This window comes from Hippocampus bargibanti, linkage group LG13 (assembly GCF_051943395.1).
Source record: "Hippocampus bargibanti isolate YZ-2025 linkage group LG13, ASM5194339v1, whole genome shotgun sequence".
NCBI classification, from domain to species: Eukaryota; Metazoa; Chordata; class Actinopteri; order Syngnathiformes; family Syngnathidae; genus Hippocampus; species Hippocampus bargibanti.
Genome location: NC_142746.1, coordinates 5,394,204 through 5,415,375, shown reverse-complemented (window position 1 = coordinate 5,415,375; position 21,172 = coordinate 5,394,204). Strand labels below are relative to the sequence as shown.

The 21,172-nt window shown below is 39.2% G+C and overlaps 1 protein-coding gene and 1 long non-coding RNA gene across 2 annotated transcripts in view; one reads left to right on the top strand and one right to left on the bottom strand.

Annotated features, from left to right (window-relative positions):
* slc18a2 (solute carrier family 18 member 2) overlaps positions 1-19,385 on the bottom strand; it is a 33,657-nt gene extending 14,272 nt beyond the window's left edge. The window contains exons 1-11 of the mRNA XM_089011584.1: positions 19,324-19,385; positions 19,064-19,243; positions 11,980-12,328; positions 7,633-7,691; positions 7,451-7,534; positions 5,784-5,876; positions 5,278-5,367; positions 5,097-5,140; positions 4,795-4,855; positions 4,585-4,680; positions 1,786-1,864 (exon numbers count right to left, since the gene is read on the bottom strand). Coding sequence (XP_088867710.1) covers positions 1,786-1,864; positions 4,585-4,680; positions 4,795-4,855; positions 5,097-5,140; positions 5,278-5,367; positions 5,784-5,876; positions 7,451-7,534; positions 7,633-7,691; positions 11,980-12,328; positions 19,064-19,196 — 1,088 coding nt within the window. The 5' untranslated portion in view covers positions 19,197-19,243; positions 19,324-19,385. The remainder of the gene's footprint in view (positions 1-1,785; positions 1,865-4,584; positions 4,681-4,794; positions 4,856-5,096; positions 5,141-5,277; positions 5,368-5,783; positions 5,877-7,450; positions 7,535-7,632; positions 7,692-11,979; positions 12,329-19,063; positions 19,244-19,323) is intronic.
* Positions 5,901-15,807, top strand: LOC148889113 (uncharacterized). The gene is made up of 3 exons (XR_016116850.1): positions 5,901-6,296; positions 7,201-7,307; positions 13,808-15,807. It is a non-coding gene; the product is annotated as an uncharacterized LOC148889113 (long non-coding RNA).
* Positions 19,386-21,172: the final 1,787 nt, after the last annotated feature.

Here is a 21,172-nt window from a genome sequence, read left to right as displayed (position 1 = left end):
ACTGTATATGGCAGGTTCATAGAATGAAATCAGGGGTGTCAAACTCTTTTTTTTTTTTTTTGCCGCGGGCCACATTGTAGTTAAAGTTTCCTCTCGAGGGCTGTTATGAATTGGGAGAAAGCATTATTAGAATGTTTCATTTCCTCCACATATTACATACAAAATGCACAACAAAATGAATATTTTTTTTTTAATCTGAAGTCCAAAATAATGAGTGTTATCGTGGTTTATATACGACAATTTCAAATTTTGGTTCGGACTTTAGAAAGCATCATGGAATTTCACAAGTTTGATTTGCTTTTGCTGGCCGAATAAAATGATGTGGTGGGCCAGATTTGGCCACCAGGCCTTGACTTTGACACCGGTGCTCTAAATTGTCCCAACGTGTTAGTATGAGTGTGAATGATTTTTTGTCTATGTGTGCCCTGTGATTGGCTGGAAACTAATTCAAGGTGCACCCCACCTGCTGCCCGAAGACAGTCAGGATCGGCTCAAGCATATCTGGGACCCTTGTGATGGATAAGCAAATCAGAAAATGGAGGAAAGGATGTCTCCCTCACACGTAAAATTAATATTAATGTTCTTATAACACTCCACAGGTGAATCTTCTCTGCAATGCAAGCATAAAATATGATGAGGTAGTGATCTTTTCAAATGAGACCTTGGGACATTTTTCCCTGTGTTTCTAATCCTCGGTGAGCCGCTAGAAACTGGATTGATTATCACAACGTTCTCTCCGCATTCAGCCAGTGTGCAAGTTCAAAACAGTGCTCTTGTAGTAGGAGATTCGACTTCCTTTGTTAGTACACTGGCCAACAGCGCAACAGGTTCCCAAGATTTGCTCGACATTTTTCAACATGATGGAGGGGGGCTAAAGATCGCTTAGAAAAGGGGGTTAAAAAATAGAAAAAATATCTTTGTCATGCACTTCATCGTTACTCCCTGAGAGTTGTCAGGAATAATCCATCCATCCATGCATCCATTTTCCGTACCACTTATTCCTCATTAGGGTCGCGGGGGGGTTGCTGGAGCCAATCCCAGCTGTCTTCGGGCACGAGGCGGGGCACACCCTGAATTGGTTGCCAGCCAATCGCAGGGCACACAAGGACAGACAACAGTCACTCTCAGACTCACACCTTGGGACAACTTGGAGTCTTCAATCTGCCTCCCATGCATGTTTTTGGAATGTGGGAGGAAACCGGAGGACCCAGAGAAAACCCACGCGGGCCCGGGGAGAACATGCAAACTCCACACAGGCAGGCCGGAGCAGGACGTGAACCGGCGACCTCTGCACTGTGAAGTCGGTGTGCTAACCACTTGACTACCGGGCCTGCCCCGGTCAGGAATAAAATGGATAAAAACAATCACTGCAGTCATGGTATTAGAAGACTAATCCTGTCGCTAAATGTTGTATAATGTACAACCCGGTATGGGAAATAAAATAGTCACGATCACAGCAAAGTGTGAACTGGGGGAAAAAATAATTGATGATGATATTTTGTGAAGCAGGGCTTAGAGTATTCGCTGGATGAACAACAGTTTCATTGGTATCGTTTGACAGTCATTTGCAAATAAAGACGTGTGACAGACACTGAAAACCAAGCTGAACTGCCTTTCCAAGTGTGGACATATCGTCGATGAGACATTATGACGCATGCTAGCGTCAAAGCTTCAGTGAGTCCAGGCTCACAAACACTGAAATCTAATTTTGAAAAGCGGAAACAGATATCGCACCCACCCGAGGGAACGAAGGAGAGACGGAGAATAGATAAGGTTGATTCCTACCTCCCCATCTTGTGAGCAAGCGTTCCAAAGATGTAGGTTCCAATAAGGTAGGAGATGGATGCTGGTAAGAAGGCGACTCCTAGACAACACACAAACACACACATGAACAGAAGAGGAAAAAAACAAACTGTACAAAAGACTGAAGGTGTGGCAAGGCTTTGAAAGATAAGCAGATTCTATCAGCGCTTCATAATCAAAGCCGCTGTACATCTTCCATTGTCTTCTATGTAATGAAGAACTGCGCTTTCCACCTTCCAGCAGATGACACTCTAATATCCTGTTTGTCATTTTAGTTTTATCGCACCAAGACTTTCATATAGAGCAGACTAAAGGAATAAACCACTAGGTGCACAACCATAGGCAGAAATGTAGTATCTACTGTAGTTTTGAATGTTGCAGATTATTTACCAGTCAGTACGAGAATGCTTAGTGGTCGGTGTTTTTGCCAAAATGTTTTTTTTTATAAAAGAACATGATTGATGTGTTTCACCTCACTCCCTTGCATTTATAAATATGAACATACACCCTCTCTCTCTTGGCAGTCCATCAAAGTCGAAGATGACATAGCTTCCATTCTTATGTGGAATGGACACATACACCATAGCAGCGGTCTCCGACGATGGTTCTCAGCAGCCCGTTTTAGATGTATCCCAAGCTCCAAGAAACCTAATTCAAGTGAGTGATGCTTAACAAGCTTTTACAAAACTGTTTGATGAGTTCGATGAAAAGGTTTCTTCAGCCGTCATCTGTACTTCTTTGAAGGTGCCGGACGTTTCGCTTCTTATCAAAGAAACTTCGTTGGTGCCGGACTCTGCTATGATATGTCCCTGCTCTCATCATAGCAGAGTCTGGCACCGCCATGTCTGGACAGTAGGGATATATATATAGGGCCTAAACTACCAGTAAGACTTTAGTTTGCTGGAAGTTTCTTGCATAAGAAGCGAAACGTCCGACACCTTCAAAGAAGTACAGATGACGGCTGAAGTAACCTTTTCATCGATGGACCACTCCTGTACGACTGAGAGCTTACACAGATGTTTGATGAGTTGATCATTTGAATCAGGCAGGTTAGAGCTACAGACACAAGTAAAAGGGGCCCGTGAGGGGTTTTTGAGGACTGGACTTGGAGCACTTGGACATTGATCATCTTAAAAGGTTTATAAAGCATTCATTTGAAATGAAAGTACTGTAGTAAAACAATGGTGTCCACAGTTGTCCATAAAGAAGATCAATCATGGAGAACAGCACATCTCCCCAAAACCGATGCAAGTACAAAAAGAAAAGTAGTCAATAAGGCTGGCAATATGCCTTCAGCAAGTATTGATGACTAAAAATAAGCATGACATCTCAGATGACGCACAAGTAAGCAGCCCTGAGCCTCTATGCTCTCCTGAGCCTTGCTATTTTTTTGTGTATGTTTATTGTTCTTTTTATGATTTGTTTTGTCAATTTGTGTCTGTTGTTGCGGATGTGATTGTCTTTCCACATTTTTTGGGCACGACATTTATCAAGGAGGAGTCTGTGGTTGGTAGTTGTGCCTTCTTGGCGGAATGGGTATACCAGCACTGTTTTTGTATGGGTGCATGTCAGTGGCATTTGAGTGTCATTGCTGGACAGCGACAGGGCGCTTGTGTTTTTTTTTCTTCTTTGTGCCTGTGATGGACAGCATTTTTCACAGCTCCGCTTTGTTCAGCAAAGAAATCGGTGCTATTGGACGATCTGCGGTTGGATGGATGCCTGGCTTGAGGAGCCGACGATGATAAGGAAGGAGCATCAGCACAATGTGCCAATGCATATGTGGAACTGTGAGTCACGGCTTGGAAATGAAGCAGATTATGTTGGACAGAAGATGTGAGACAATCTCTTTTCGTCAATGGCTGCTACACGCTTCGTGTTTACTTTTAAAACGTAGCTTATAGCTGACATGGCGACATTTTCAAAATGATGTTTTTGATCCACTGGTGAAAAGGACACTTTCACTGTCATTTTTAACTGCCTCATACAACAAAATGGTTAAGGTTGCATGGCTGTCTGTGTCTTATGTATTGTGTGTTATTTTGTTAGTTTATTTCAAAGTGGCATGGCGAGAGTGGCTGCCTTTACAGCAGCCCCTAATTTTGTTCTTCTATTTCTTCCCGTTATAACTTTGCAGCTGTGAATTGGGAATTTCACCACTGTGAGACCAGTAAAGGTCTTCTTATCTTATTATTATCTTATAAAGCCTTCTTCGTAAGAAGAAATTCCTTGTAAAAGTTTGGGAGTCGAGAATATAGGGGGAAAAATATTCAGTGAGGTGAGTTGAGCACTGCGTACAAGAGATGCATCACAATATGACTGATTTGGGGCACATTATCAAGAAAAAGTGGGGAAAATATTGTCAAGTCAAAAAGATGCCATGCTAATAAACCTATTGGCAAATAAATAAATATAATTGAAAAGTGTCCCAACTAAATAGAGGTTTTATTTTAACATTATTCTTATTGAAATTGTATCTGAGTTGTTTAGACATCAGTTGATTTTGACACCATATTTTACATCACACAATATGATTGTGTGAACTTAAACATTTCTGACATCTTCCGCTCAGTGCATGAGGCCAAAATATCCATCCAGAATTCTTCTATGCGTGTTGTTCTCAAAAGGGGTAAGTGGAGTTTTTCAAATAGTTGATTGTACTTTTGGCGGGTCACTAAATAGTATATTTGTGGTTAAAGTGCAACTGACCCGGATGAGCCTGCAAAGTTGACATATATGTTTGTGTTGTGTTAAAAATTTGGGGGAAAAAAGACGGGTGAATACCGAGCTGCCATTTCCTGGCGCACATGGTCTCCATCATCCAAATGGGCAGTGTTGGCTCGAGCATGGCGATGGCCATATTTCCAAAACAAATAGCACCTGTGAAGAAGGATGAGATATCCATGGATATTTTGTTTTCTTTCTGTTTTCACGGAAATCACAGTCAGCAAGATTGAACAAAATGAGTCAATTTGCCTGGTTTTATGTTCTTACCAGCTGCAATGACAATATAGGGATCCCTCAGAAGGGTCAACAGCGGTGTCCCCTTCTGACTCTGTTCAAGACAAAAGGTACAGTGTAAAGTTTTAGTTGTTAGTTTTTTTAACCCTTTCAAGGACTGGTTATTACAGTAGACAGCTTTTCATGTTATCAGGTAACGTAAGTAAGTGTGTGTGAAAGAAAAAACAAAATATGAGATGTCAGGAAGGAATCCATTTTTACATTTCCTCTTGGAAACTAATGAAAAGTTACATTTTAAACCCTTTATAAGTGAGTGTTGGGAAGAATCTACTCACCTCTGGTTCGACCTTGGTGGGCTTCAGTATAAAAAGCTGTAAAGCTATGAAGAAACATTCAAGGACACCATATTAAAAATGAAAATGTATGATAATAAAATAAAAAAAAATACAATATTATAAAAGACAAATGAATGATTGTTCTTGTTGTAGGATGCAGGATACTGTAACGATTGTGTACCTCCATCAAAGAGAGCCAGAAACGCCAGAATGAGGAATGGAGCAGTCTTTCCAACAAATTCATACATGACACTACCAAATGGAGGTCCAACTGTGGAGAATAGTCTTAAATCAAAGTGCGTCTATTGCCAAGACTACCAAATCATGTAATGTACATTACAGGATAAAAAAGTATCAGGACACATCTTTCTCAACACTAGAGCATTCTAACAGATTCATGCATTTATTTTCTTTTTCTCTTCTTTAGTGTTGTAGGCATTTGGATGGCTATCGAGTAAGATAAAAAACACTGTGGTACATTTTGATAATGAACAATTCAGTGGCTCCAACATTTGGGCAACAAAGTGAGGAAAGTTAATTTTCTTTTAACAAATGCAATTTTGGTTGAATAGGCCAAAATTCAGACACCCTTTTTTTATTATTAGCTCTTGTTGGTGTCATAGCCAGGTGCCCCAATACTTTTGTAACCTGTCTTGATAGTGACACGAGTTTCAAACAGTTGCCTACCTAAAACTCCCATTGCCAGACCTCCAAGGGCAATCCCTATTGCATGTCCCCGTTCTTCATCATCTGTGTACACACTAGCAAGCATTCCCATTCCTGAAAATATAAATATGCCGACATTGACAAAAAGGGATGTGTACAACTCAAAATAATGAGCTTGATAACAATTTTTCTTTAAAGTATATCCTGTACTTGCTGTGAATAATGATTGCACATTAATTCTATTTCACCTGAATATTCACCGATAAATTTCTTAAAGCACCGCTTGGATCGGAGAGGACAAGAAGATGTCAGACTCACTGTACAGATGTTTGGACTGGTTAATTGACGCTGTGGTAAAATCCATCTAATGCAGCTGGCTAAAGTAAAACCTCTCGTTTGTCATGAGCACTTTGGAATAGTAATTCATCCCCTTTTCAGATCCTGGCTGGATTACTGCAAAGCACTTTGGAGTCAGCAAATCATCCATGAAACATTTCCAGTTGGTCCATAATGCTGCTGCTCACCTCTTGCCTGGTACGCTTAAGAGGGAGCACATAACTCTACTATGGCATCCCTTCACTGGCTCCCGATACATTTTTGAACCCCAAAAAAAGGGTATGACAAAATCTGCGCTAGTGTGACCAAATAAAAAAGTTTGCTGCATCAGTGCGATCAGGGCAAAAGTTAGTGCAGAGCCCTAATATGTTATATTTCATTCGGTGCAGCATTTACTACATATGCACTGTATGCATATGTCTTAAAAAGAGACACAAACAACACCACAAATCTAATCTGTTGACAACATTTCTACACAGTAGTAGTAGGTCTTTACAATGGCTTGAAAAAGTAATCATAACCCTTGATCTTTCCCGCATTTTGTCACATTCTGACCACTAACAAATATATTTTATTGGCATTTTATGTGAAAGACCAACACAAAGCGGTTCACAATTGTGAATTAGAAGGACATTTATAAATGACTTTCATTTTTTTTTTTCATCAAAAAACTGAAAAATGTGATGTGCAAAAGTATTCAGCTACCCTGTCTCAATATACTTTGTGGAAGCACCTCTCGCTGCAATTACAGCTGCAAGTCTTTTAGTTTATGTCTCTACCAGCTTTGCACATCAAGAGATTGGAATTTTTGCCCCTTCTTCTTTGCAGAACAGCTCAAGCTTAGCAATATTGATGGAGAGCATTTGTGAACAGCATATTTTTATATGTTTGATTGAATTTAGGTCTGGACTTTGACTGGGCCATTCTAACACAGGAATATGTTGTGTTTTAAACGATTCCACTGTAGCTCTGGTTTTATGTTTAGGGTCGTTATTCTGCTGGAAGGTGAAACTTGATGGAATTTTGCAGATTCCACTCGGCTGACTGTGGCTAAAGAGCTCTTCTTGCAAGGAGGTTTATTATTGGATTTCCCTTCTTGTAGGTGGGCTGGCTACCTCAGCTGACGAGCCCCTATTGCCAGGAGCAAGACTGGTTATTCTGCGCCAAGCACCCGCTATCTCCCTCATTATTTGATTGGTGTATCACAAGGTACAAAATATGGCAGGTGAAGAGATATGGTTCATTGCCTAATAAAGGGCCACGGCTCAATATTGGTTGTTTCATTCAAAGTATTTCAAAAACATTAATAGATGACAGGATATGAGAGACATTTGGCAAGATTGAGTTCTTACCTGCAACTGATGAGCAGGAGGAGCCCACACCTTGAAGTGATCTGGCCAGAAACAGCAAAGCGTAGCTCGATGAAAAGGCGAACACTTCACGACAATAAGAATAAAATAAATATGGGCAAGGACACATAAGGCATTAAGCAGGCACTTTATTTTCTTTCAAAACTGTATATATAGCAACTTACTAATTGTAGAGACGAACATGATACAGAAGCCAATGAATATGGGAAGCTGGTATCCAATCCTAGAGGCAGAACAAGAGACAAACACTTCTAAAGGTGTGCATGGTATTCACGTTACTCTTGCCAATAATAAACTACTGGTGCATTTTACATAATGTCCAAACAGAAAAATATTAACAATTAAGGGTGTCAAATCATTGCATCAATTGCAATAAATTAATTACAAATGATTATTATTTTTTTGTTTTTACAGAATCAACAACCATGAGTTATTGAGGGTGGGTAAACAACTGTCAGTCACAGCCTGAAGTAGAAGTTGATTGGCTGTCGTTCAGTTTCGCAGTTATACATTTCAGTCTTCTGGCATTTCTATTATGCATAGAATACTTTGTTTTTATCTTTTCATCCCCCTGTCCCCTTTAAATGCTGCTGCTATAGATTGCAAATTTCCCTATTGTGGGACTATTAAAGGCTTTCTGATTCTGATTGCTTAGCCAAAGCTGAGAGGCTCCCATTGGAATTGGGCAGGCCTTGTAAGCAGCGGTGGGCATGTGAGAATTCTCGGCACAATGAATGGAAAATTTACATTCCAAAAACGCCCTGATGACACAATTGAGAAAGGTCTTGCGCCTTGAGTCGTGTGCCTAATTTGTATGGAGTTTGCCTACCACTGAAGCAGCTCAAATTTTGCCCCAACATCAATGAAAAGCACCGAGTCGTGAGTGCAGCCACATGTAATGTTAGTACTGAAAGCATGAGTAATTTTACCATAGCAAAGCTCTTCCCTTAATTAAAGAACAACCGACGCCTCTGGACTAGTTCTGTCCGTAATTTGTAAAATCACTTCAAATGACTTCTACTGAGCGTATTTTACAAAGATTCCACCGCATATAGCTATAGTTTACGTTTTAAGACTCGTGCTGAATATTCAGGAAGTCTTGTTTTCGAGTTGGTGACGATTCCTGACGTGACGTCACGTCAGGAACGCCCCTGACTGAGAAAGCGACACACAATACATTGTGGAAAACACATAAATAACGTGATGGTGAATTATTGTGTGTTGCACCAACACTACTATTTGATACTAGTTGACACAAATTTCCAGCAGACAAATCACCCCATTTTCAACGGAGCTTGTGCGCCATCGTGTACATTTTCTGGGAGCTACATTGGAGTCAAGATGCCTCAAAATGATACGGAAGGACTTCTTTAATCGATTGCAAACATTTATGCTTTCCTCTTTAGAACTATTTGAATCATATTCATAACTGGATGAGTAACAAGAAAGCATCTGCTCCGAATCTGAAGCCATTGTTTTGATTCTAGATATAATACTGATGAGGTGATACCGGTCGAAGTGGGGCAATCAGGCCAGTCGTTAGTCAGAACGACAGGAACTATCAGTGGAGCAGCTGCAGGGATTAGTCCTCTGCTCCCCCCAACCTGAGAGCAGGGACCTATCATAGCAGAGTCCGGCACCGCCATGTCTGGGCAGTAGGGATATATATATATATATATATATATATATATATATATATATATATATATATATATATATATATATATATATATATATATATATATAGGCCCTAAACTACCAGTAAGACTTTAGTTTTCTGACAAAGTTTGTTGGATAAGAAGCGAAACGTCCGACATCTTCAAAGAAGTACAGATGACGGCTGAAGAAACCTTTTCATCGATGGACCACTCCTGTACGACTGAGAGCTTACACAGACGAACCAAAACAAGTGTGATGTTTCCATTGTGTATTTAATTACTGTAGAGGATTTTTTCGGTACAATGTCAGTTTTGACGCTGAATTTTACGTTAAATAAAGTCAGCAGGAACTGACAACTAACCGGCTGCCAGCCAATCGTAGGGCAGAAAGTAAATGGCTCAGACTGCATCTGTCGACGTCTACTGAAAAAAAAAAAAAATATTCATAATGCGATATTTTCTTTTATCTTTTGATCGGCCTCAAATGTAATGAATTAATAAAAGATTTTCTCAGTACATTTTAGATGATAACAATAATAATACATTTGATTTATAAGTGCCTTTCAAAATTCTCAAGGTCACTTTACAGTCACAGGATAGGTTTTTTTCTGTGGGTGAGCAGAGACTAAAACAGATTCATTCAATCAATTAATTACACACCCCAATTAGTTAATTGATTAGTTTTTTGAGCGCCCGACAGCACTAACAATAAGAACATTTTATGACATCATACTGTAATTTCAAAGCAAAATTTTTAACATTCATGGTATATGGACTATTGCCTGACTTGCTTGTTTTGTCCTTTGTTGGATGACAAGGTAACAACCCACAAGTAATAGTAATGTTGTTCTTATTTATACTCTAACTGACAGTGCAGCTGAGACACTAAATACTACCTTGGAGGTCCACTGCAATACAGCACACTCAGACAGACACAATGTGTGAATATTTCTATGAAAATTACTATGGAGTTATAAGGGCCACAGATGCTTTTGGTGTCACAAAATTCACTGTCATTACAAGCTCAGCATTTATTGCTCGTATTCGTGAAAATCTTAATTTGCTTCTCATAACATTGATTGATTACTCTTACATCCATGTAATTTGCCCACCCCCCATTGTGTAGCTACCCATGTGTGAAAACTTGCAGGTGCTTTCTTTACCCGTACTGTATGTAAATGCACATAATCAGGTCTTCTGCTCTATTTGACTGTGAAAGAGCAAATGTGTTGCTTGCATGATATAAATCAATTTAAGCAACACCATAACCCTTTCAGGCACCGTGGTTAACACAGTGGCCATCTTACACAGGTTATCATTATTTGTGCAGGAAAGGGTTAAACATTTGTACAGTATGTGCCTTCTACAATAATAACACGGTGTTCCCTTTTTAAGGTGGGGATTCCTTACAAAAATGAACCCGTGACAAATGAAATCCGCCAAAAATGTTTCGTTTTTTTTTTACATTATACATGTTTTACGGCTGTAAACATCAGCCTTAACATTTTGATTGAAGGTAGGCCTTGTACATCAAAAGACGTTATAGAGTAGAAAAGAGGTGTACTTGAAAGGATCTTTATGGTTAAAGAAAGTCATAATTCCATGTGCAAAAACTAACCAAGGACAACCCTTGATTTGTTGCCAAAGAATTTGGTCCACAGGAGGGCACAGAAATACTTCGCACAAATACACAAGGTAAGTTTCAAGTAAGAAAGCTATTCTCTTTATGGTGAAATGGCGATTACAGTAATCAGACTTTCAACTCCAATTACCTTTCTTGGAGGCCTGAATGTAACGGAACCAGTAAAAATAACTTACTGCTCTGTATAACAATGACAAAAATATATGACACATGCTTCATAATCAAAGGGTGGTGCAGCATTTTTTTCTGTGTTCTCCTACTTGAATAATTTCCGTTAATGTGGCACTCTGTCTTTTTAGTACAACTCCCACGTTTGACTTTTCTCACGATGTCAATGCGGATATAAGTACTGTATTATCAGAGCTAGAATATTATGTTTTTCATTTCGAATTAATAATATTTGAATACGTTACTGTGTCATATAATTTGAGGTGAAGAAGCGTGTCCAGGCAGGCTGGAGCAGCTGGAGAAAAATGTCAGGTGTGATGTGTAATAGAAGGGTTTCAGCTTGGATGAAAGGAAAGGTGTATAAAACGGCGGTGAGACCAGCCATGATGTTTGGACTGGAGACAGTGCCACTGAAGAAAAGACAGGAAGCAGTGCTGGAGGTAGCAGAGCTGAATACGTTGAGGTTTTGTTTGGGAAGGACCAGGTTGGATAGGATCAGGAATGAGTACATTAGAGGGACAACTCATTGGATTGGAATGGATTGGATTGGATTTGCCTTTATTCGTCTCGCAGTGGAGAAATTTACATTTCATATTAGAGGCTTTGGAGAGAAAGTTAGAGAGGCCAGACTGAGATGGTTTGGACATGTCCAGAGGAAAGAGAGTGACTATATCGGGAGAAGGATGCTGAATCTTTAACTGCCTGGCAGGGGACTTGTAGAAAGACCGAAGAGGAGGTTTATGGATGCTGTCAAAGAGGACATGAAGGTAGCTGGTGTGAGAGAAGAGGATGCACAAAACCGGGTTAGATGGAGGACACCGATTTGCTGTGACGACCCCTGAAGGGAAAAGCCCAAAGGAAAAGAAGAAGACTGTGTCACATAATTTGTGTAGAGGCACACCGATAAACTACCAATTAGATAGCTTTCATTTAATTCAGATAGCTGCAAAATATGTCTGATTGCTGTGTGATCAAAGTCAAATGATAACAGTGACAGATCGAACGCAAGGTGGCTCAATTCAAAGAGAGAAAAGAAAATGCACCTGTTGGTGAGTGGCCCTATGAAAGGGTTGGTCAGCAGCTGTACGGTGGCTTTGGAGGCAAATAACAAGCCGACTTTGACATTCTCGTTGACCAGCTTGCTGGTCGAGCGGGGGCAGTCGGTGGAGTTCTGTGGCAGCCCGCCATCCGGCAGAGTAGCGGTGTACGTCGGCGGGACAGCACTGGTTGACACGGCCGTGCCGTTGGAACCCGACAACCTCACCATGTTGTCGTATAAGGACACAATCTGATCAAAGGCTCCCGCAGGTGTCTGTTGCTGTGGTATGGTGTTGTTCACCTCTCCATCGGTTGATTCATCCAGGCTGTATAGGTAGCTGGGGATGATGGGCACTGTTGGGCATAAAGAGGCATTACACGACTGATGAGATCAAATCTGACATGATCACTGGATGATGCATTAGGCAGAAGGCGATTCTGGATTGGCATTACTATCTATTATGCATCAACAGAAAAGCTGCTTTGTTTGGTCAAGACATGACGCCAAACCTTACACAATGATAATACAGTAAAGTCTCGTTATATCGATATCGGATATATCGATAGTCCCGGTTATATCGATACTATTTCTATGCACGCACGGAGAAAATTACATGCAAACAGGGTCGGATATATCGATAGTCCCGGTTATATATTTTTTCGGAGTCTCTTGAATATCGATATAACGAGACTTTACTGTATATAATTACATTTCACAGGCAATGTGCATTTAACATTATTTGTATGCTCAAATGCTGTCAAGCAAGAAAAAAAATGGATTGTAAAGGCTGTAATTAGCTGTTAATATATTCTAATTAATTTGAATAGTACAATACTCTATTTTTACTGACTGTATCTGTGACTAATTTTAATGATAAGCTTTGCTAAATTATTACTGCCTATTGGATTACAGCACATAATAATAATAATAATAATAATAATAATAATAATAATAATAATAATAATAATAATAATAATAATAATACATTTTATTTCAAGCGCCATTTGTCAGTATATGACCATATACACTTTTGTCAAACTATAATAATGAATAGAGAGACATGAAAACCCGGACTCACCCCTGCACAGCCATTTTTAATTTTATTTGTATTTGCATTGTATTTATAAGCGCCTTTAAAAACTCTCAATGACACTTTACAGTCACAGTATGCTTATATTTATATTTTATAATTTGTATACTTCTTGTCCTATTTCTTCTTGTTGTAATTTTGCTGCTGTAAATGAGCAATTTGTTGTGATAGAAATACAGTTTTTTTATGTTTCTTATGTAAAATCGTTTTGCATAAATGAGTAAAAAAAATATCTGCATGGTCAGCAGTGCAGTACAATACATGCATGGGCATGACAATTGACCTCCATATTTCACCCATCAGGCTCGTAAACACAGCAACTCCAAACTGGGGGATGGGGCTATTTAAGGTATCAGAGAATAATTAAAGGTATCGTCTTGCTCAAGTACAGCGGACCTATGAGTCGGACGGATGTTGGTGGCGAATGGTCCATTGGAGCAAAACTAATTTCAGCACTGACCCAGCAATGATTGATAAATGTCTCTAAATCTTACATATTCATGTAAAAATTATAACTCCTATGTGCTCTTTTTTCCTTATAGAGTAGTTGGATATTACTAGTGTGGTTAAAAATAGGACAGACAGAAAACTAAAAAGATCATTGATCGAGACTGAAAGGCATATCATTCTATACCCGACCAATACGTGAATCCTGACATCGGTGTCATAGGTAAATGTCTTTCAATTAACAGAAAAGCTTGACTTGGATTTTTCTTAGATCGTGTGGCTTCTCGTGTTTCAGCAACAACTCACATTTTTCAGCTGCATGTGTTCATATGAAGAAAACCGTGAGCGGAGGAGAGTGGCACAGAGTAGACATTGGACAGTCTGCAAAGCGCCAACATGCTGCTGATAAGTGCCACAAATATGACCATTTGCTAAAGCCCACAGCACAGAGCACTCACTTGTCTATGTTGAAGTTAATAATCACGAGACACATTCATAAGGTAACTGATTACATAGTATTTTTTATGGAAGGCAACAACCCAGAGCACTCACTTGTCTGTGGTGAACTTAATAATCACGAGACACATTCATAAGGCAACTGATGACATAATATTTTGTTAGCGCGGACCATTCATGACCTCTTGCCTTGAGTAAAAATCCGACCCGTTAGTAATAACTTTGAGAAAGCCTGGAAAATATACATTCCATAATATACTGAATTATGAATGCCAATAAACCAATCAATCATGCCAAAATAAACAAATACACATAGAAAATGGGGCACTGTGAATTACAAGAGAAAAGACGGTTTACTTAAAGTACAACCGACACCATTTTTTTGTTTCCTAATTGACATCAGAAAAACATTTTATAGCGTCTAAGATACCCAAAACACGCAGGCTGATATTTTTAGTCAAATGCAAAACACCAATAAAAATGACTTAAAGTGTGCTAAAACTGCAACAAATTGAGCTGCGAATTGGGGGTTTTCAGAAAGTCCCGCCACCAGTTCGTGACGTCACGCCAAGACGTCTTGTCTTGTTCGAGAATCAAAACAATGGCTTCAGATTCGGAGAAGATGCTTTATTGTTACTCATCCAGTTATGAATATGATTCAAATAGTTCTGAAGAGGAAAGCATAAATGTTTGTAATCGATTAAAGAAGTCCTGACCAAACAAAGTACCCAAAATGCATTGTGTGTCGCTTTCTCGGTCAGGGGATTTCCTGACGTTACGTCACGGCAGGTATCGTCACCAACTCAAAAACAAGACCTGAATATTCAGCGCGAGTCTTCAAACGTAAAATATAGCTATATGCGGTGGAATCTTTGTAAAATACGCTCAGTAGAAGTCACTTGAAGTGATTTTACAAATTATGGACACAACTTGTCCGGGGGCGTCGGTTGTTCTTTAAAGGACAACGACACCATTTTTTTCTTTCCTAAGTGACATCAGAAAAACGTTTTATAGCATCTAAAATACCCAAAACACGCAGGCTGATATTTTTAGTCAAATGCAAAACACCAATAAAAATGACTTAAAGTGTCCCAAAACTGCCACAAAATGAGCTCAGAAATGTCGAGATTCAGAAAGTCCCGCCCCTTTTTGTGACGTCACGCCAGGATACTCCTTCTCAAACTGCCTTGCTCCAAAATGAAAACAATGGCTTCAGAGAGTTCAGATTCGGGGAAGATGCTTTCTTGTTACTCATCCAGTTATGAATATGATTCAAATAGTTCTGAAGAGGAAAGCATAAAAGTTTGCAATTGATTAAAGAAGTCCTTCCGTATCAATTCGAGCCGTCTGGACTCCAATGAAGTGCCCAGAAAATGCACAAGATGGCGCACAAGCTCCGCTGGAAATGGGCTGATTTGTCCGCTGGGAATTTGTGTCAACTTACACCTTCTTTATGCGTGTTACTGCAAATGGCTGCGACACACGATTCACCATTGAGTTATTTATGTAGATTTCCTTCTAATTTCGCGATCAACACAGTGTTATCAGATGAAAAAAAGTACCCAAAATGCATTGTGTGTCGCTTTCTTGGTGAGGGGAGTTCCAGACGTCACATCACGTCAGGCATCGTCATCAACTCGAAAACAAGACTTCCTGAATATTCAGCATGAGTCTTAAAAGGTAAAATATAGCTATACGCGGTGGAATCTTTGTAAAATACGCCCAGTAGAAGTCATTTGAAGTGATTTTACAAATTATGGACGCAACTTGTCCGTGGGTGTCGGTTGTCCTTTAAACTCCAGTTTAAATTACTATTAAAACTATTGATCCAAAAAATGCTATTTCATGCTTCCCGTTTCAACACTTCCCATTTTGTACACCGATTAATTTTATTTTATTTATTTACCTGCAAGGCCTTACTGCTCACACCTTTTCAGCATGGGAGCTACTTTTGAAATGACCATGTCAAAATGATCTACCCATTATATTTATTGAGAAATATACTGAGGATTCTTGCAACTTACGTACATGTATAACCGCATATGTTGCACAACACAACATAATTATGTACATTTTTTGCTATTACCTGAGTTCACCCTGATAACTGGCAGACAATACAAACACACTTTGAAAATGTCATAGTGGAAAAAAAGACCTACTACCTCCCCTTCTGTATGAAAGTGATACTTTTTTTCTTCTTACTTGGTCCAGCTCCCCCACTCATTTTTATACCCTATTTTACATTAAAGAATGGGAAAAAAAATGCAAAAAATTAGGATGAACTAGTGACTAGCTTGTTAACTCTGCAACGCTCATGGGCGTTGTTTGAGCATGAACAGTGTGCCTAATAATGAGATGTCATCTGATTGGTTGTACGGTGCATCAATCAAGAGATAGGCTGACATGTTTTTTTTTTCCAAAACAACTCAACTTAATTATATCGCGTCAGTTCATGACAATGTCACATTACCCTGTCATGCGATCTGCCAATAGTACCTTGGAGATCGACTGGTCTATCGCGATCGACATATTGAGTACCCTCTTGCTGTAAGGCATGATTGAACGGGATTTTACAATATAATTTATTATTATTATTATTATTATTATTATTATTATTCAACACAATCAAACCATTGAATATGGAGGACACTGATTCGCTTTGATTTTCCCAAAGCTTTTCTTGATTACATACAACCAAATGACTTCACACGTTTAGGCATTCTGTGTTCTCTTTTGTGGTAGCTAGCCACTTGATATTTGAAGAACATTTGATGATCTTTTCAATTTTTTATGGCTATACATAGATTTGGAATAAGGAGCAAACAATACGACTAAGAAATCAACTGCGTAGACTTCATGGTGTCATAAAATTAGAACCTTAATTAAAATTACCTTTATTAACCTTTAATTAGCACTTGAATGTGACTGGAGCAAGATACACGATGGCTAATCAGAGAAAGATGAGTATGAGGCAAAAGAAAACAGCCAGAGCTATTATATCTGTCAGGTAAATTTCAGTAATTTTATTACATAACTGACATTTCCAGCATTTTGAAGAAGCACTGCCGTTTCACAGCGTATCTCGTATATCTTGCCTTGATGCTTTTATTGATGGGAAACAAGGGCGAGACATAAATCCGAAATGACATGCGGCAAGAAAGACTCAAACCAGGGATGTTCAGTTCACCAGCCTCAGTGCCCCAAGGCCATGACAGTGCCAGGAAAAGCAACTTTATTTAGAGTAAGAAGGAAGGGGATGTAGCGTCTGCATGACAAAAACAGACATGACAAGCAGCAGCTGCACATGCAGGAAAACAAATCGTTAGACTGAATTTGGAGCACGATGTCTCAGTGTGACATTAAGGCTCCTATAGAAGCACCTTCTTCGGCAAGAAAGTAGCTTCTTGTTAGGATTGTGATCAAATCACAGCAAAAAGCCTTTTCAGGGACACAGTGGACATTCTATCATCTTATCAGGTAACATTTACAATATAAAATAAGATGATAACATCCTTTTGCTGTCATAAATACATTTCACACACACCTGACGAGTCATTATTGTTTTTCCAGGGTGACAATTTGGAGCAGAGGGTGTCTTGTCTGCAGGGTAATACCACCCGTGAGATCCTATAAAAGCCAAGGGAATCCAACCTTCACCTGCTGGCCACATTCTTACTCATCAGATACTCCAATACTATTTCATAATGATTTCTATCCATCAATACGGCACGTGTCCGCATCATGGACTAAAATGCCTCAGGGAAAGAAGTGGGTTGGACCACGAACGGATCTCCACTCTGGCATCGTCTTGCAAGGCATATCAAACAAGCATGAACAATGTCCGAGTCCAACATTCAGATTCTGGGTGTGTGGGATCATGCTGCAGCACAAAAAGAAATCCCATGCTCCATGGGGATATCATGCAAATTCCTCACAAGGGACTGAGCTGCAATTCAAACCCGGAACCTCAAGTTTAAAGCAGAATTACCAATGACTATTTCACTGTGCTTCAAACAATGCTTTTAAATACGATTGCTTGATTTTATGTCAGCTGCTATTCAAGACACCAAAATCTGTCTCCAATATGGAAGAGATTATCATCAACAATTTTTCCTCATTAAAAACGGGCTATTTATGAACAATATTTGCAAAAAAGCAAAAGAAAATCTAAATAGAAAGATACGTAAGTCAACATATAAATAACCTCCAGGACTCCCTGAATAAGGAGCATGCCTAAAGAACATTTTTGTTGTCATTTGTTGTCAAATGTCGATTATTATATTCATGTACAATAAAGTCTCGTTATATCGATATCGGTTATATCGATAGTACTGCTTATTACGATACTATTTCTATGAACACAAGGAGAAAATTACATGCCCGCAGGATCGGATATATCGATAGTCCGGTTATATCTATATTTTTTCCGACTCCCGAGAATATCGATATAACGAGACTTTACTGTATTTTTAACTGAAAAAGTATGCTTTAAATTCATAGATGATTCATTGCTGTCATTTCTGTTTGACAAGCGACTCACATTGATTAGTTTCTCCACACATAATATATCTAAATCACAATTAAAATACATGTTCACATAGTGTACATCAGATCAAATCATGTATTCAAGGCTCAGCAGGCATCATATATTTATCTGCATCCACTCCACACTCACAGGCACAAAGTCGGATGTGACACTGTCAATTAAAGATGACTTTTGTTCTCCTTGCAAACAAAGAGCACACATTTCCGTAGAAGTCATAATACACATTCATCTCAACTATTATTTTATTTGTAGAATACATTGGAGAAAATGATTCGAAAAATGATGATGAGAAAACTGCTTTGAAATGGGCGTATTCGAAAAATAGTTTTTAGAATCTAAAAAAAAAAAAAACATTTTTGGTGACCTCTGCGGTTTTGAGTTGACTTCATTAGGCATGGTAATTCCATTTCTTATTGTAACGAACCATGTCATTTCATAGCATTTATACTTGTTAACCGCACGGGGATTTGAGCCACCTGTTGCGCCCAGTAATAAAAAGAATAATACTGGTGGAAAAAAAGCAACTTATTAAGAGACGTTTGCACCTACCGACTACAGTCAGCAGCATGTTATCCAGCAACAGAGCCACAAAAACAATGAAAAGAATAAGTTTCCTCGACTGCCTTTCCTCTCTGAGCCAGGTGAGTAAATTAAATTGACGGAACGCGTCCAGCCTCCCCATGGTGTTAATTCCGTAAAAATGGCGAAACGAATGGTTGACAGGTGGTCCTGGGCAGAGAGACAAGTGTTAAAAGCCATAAAGTACTATAGTAGGTCGCACTGGCAAAAAGTGAAGGGTCACATCTTACCTCGGATATACAGAGGTCGGCGGCAGCCTCAGAAGGAGCGCCCACCCGGCTTTGCGCTTTGTCTTTCTACTAGCTGCTGACGTCACACAGAATGCTCCGTCGAGGCTCCGATTCGACACCCCAAAGTAATCATTCAACTGCAGGGCTCTTCTCATTAATCAAAAAGTAAACAGTGAAATGCTTATCTTTTTATATCTGCCTTTTTTGGGTTAATGTAATTTTGACTCGTGAATTTTCTGTTGCATTTTTCATGGCAACTTACTTAATGTGGTAAATGAATTTGTTTGACCGAGAACCGTGTCATTGTCTATCAAACGATTGCTGAAATCCATATATTCCAAGGACAATGCTCAGAAATGGGTCTGGACCTCGAGGCTAAGTAACACCAATAGTTTGTTTCAAATAAAACATAAGATAATAATAATAATAATAATAATAATAATAATAATAATAATAATAATAATAATAATAATAATAATAATACATTACATTTTAAGCACCTTTCAAAGCTCTCAAGGACACTTTACAGTCGCAGACTGTCATGATCTGGTTGGCGACCAACGGGTGGCTCTGTCAGCCCCGCCTGCAGGTCGTTTTAATCAGTGACACTTAAAAGGACTCCCGGCACGACTATCCGGTGTCGGTTCATTGTTTGTTGCATGCTTTGTCTGCAATTGCATGCATTGTATGCTGTGCATGTGTTTGTTTAACCTTGGCGGACTTTTACACTCGGTTTTCTTTTGATACTTTTTCCTGTTCAGATCATTTTTATGTTTTACATTTTGTTCCTGCCGACCTTTATTTTAATACAATTTGTCAAACAACCTCCTGCTCCCTCCTGCCTGCTTTTTGGGATCCGCACCCGCCATCACCACCTCGCAAAAACGTGACACAGACAAGCATAGGTACTATAATAAATAAAATACAATCACAAAAGTGATCACAACAAAATCACAAAAAAAAAGAACTGAAGTGAACTTTTCGTCGTAGTTGCTCGCAAGATAGCACCGGTAAATAAACGTGAACAGTCAAAAAAAGTGGGTTACAGTCCTCCAAAACACTGTTTTAGTTTCTGTAAGAAATGTAAGCATTTTAGCCACTTCCAAAGGGATGAACCTGGAACCAAATATCCATGATAAGGTTTACGGAATGTAAACGAGGTTCCGATTCGAGACGATGATACACTGACAGACGCCCAAAGTAATCATTCAAGTGCAGGGATCTGTGCCTATTAAAGGCTACTTCCCAGGTACTTCCCATGAATCAAAAAGTGAACTGAGAAATATGGCAATGTGTTTGGATATTCTTATATTTTTATATCTTCCCTTTTTTGTTCATGTAATTGGTATTTACTCGACCTCGTGGCTAACACCAATCGTTCGTTTGAAATAACTTGGTCTGAAGTGAACTTAGTCATCGCTAACTGGATGGCACCGGCAAATAAATGTGAACAGTCAAAAAATGTGGGGTACAGTACTCCAAAACACTACTTTTATTTACTGTAAAAAAATGTAAGCATCTTAGCCACTTCAAAAGGGAAGAACCTGGAACCAAACATCAATTATTGAGGTTGTGGAAATGGGCAGGTTGGTGATCGCACTCCCCCATCTACAATGGTCTATGGTACGAGTTTTGCTTTAAACAAATGGTAACGAGTGGAGGAATGGAGTGGAATAATGGAGGCATGCAAGTCTGTTTTCTATTTACTGCTGTGTCGCCTTTAAGCAAGGCACTTTACCCCAGTTCCTGTGCTAAAACAGTGCAGCACTGTTTTAGCACGTCGATTTCAGTCTCAATCTCCCATTGCCTGCCTGTGTTTTGGATGGGACATAATTGTATTTGCGAATTG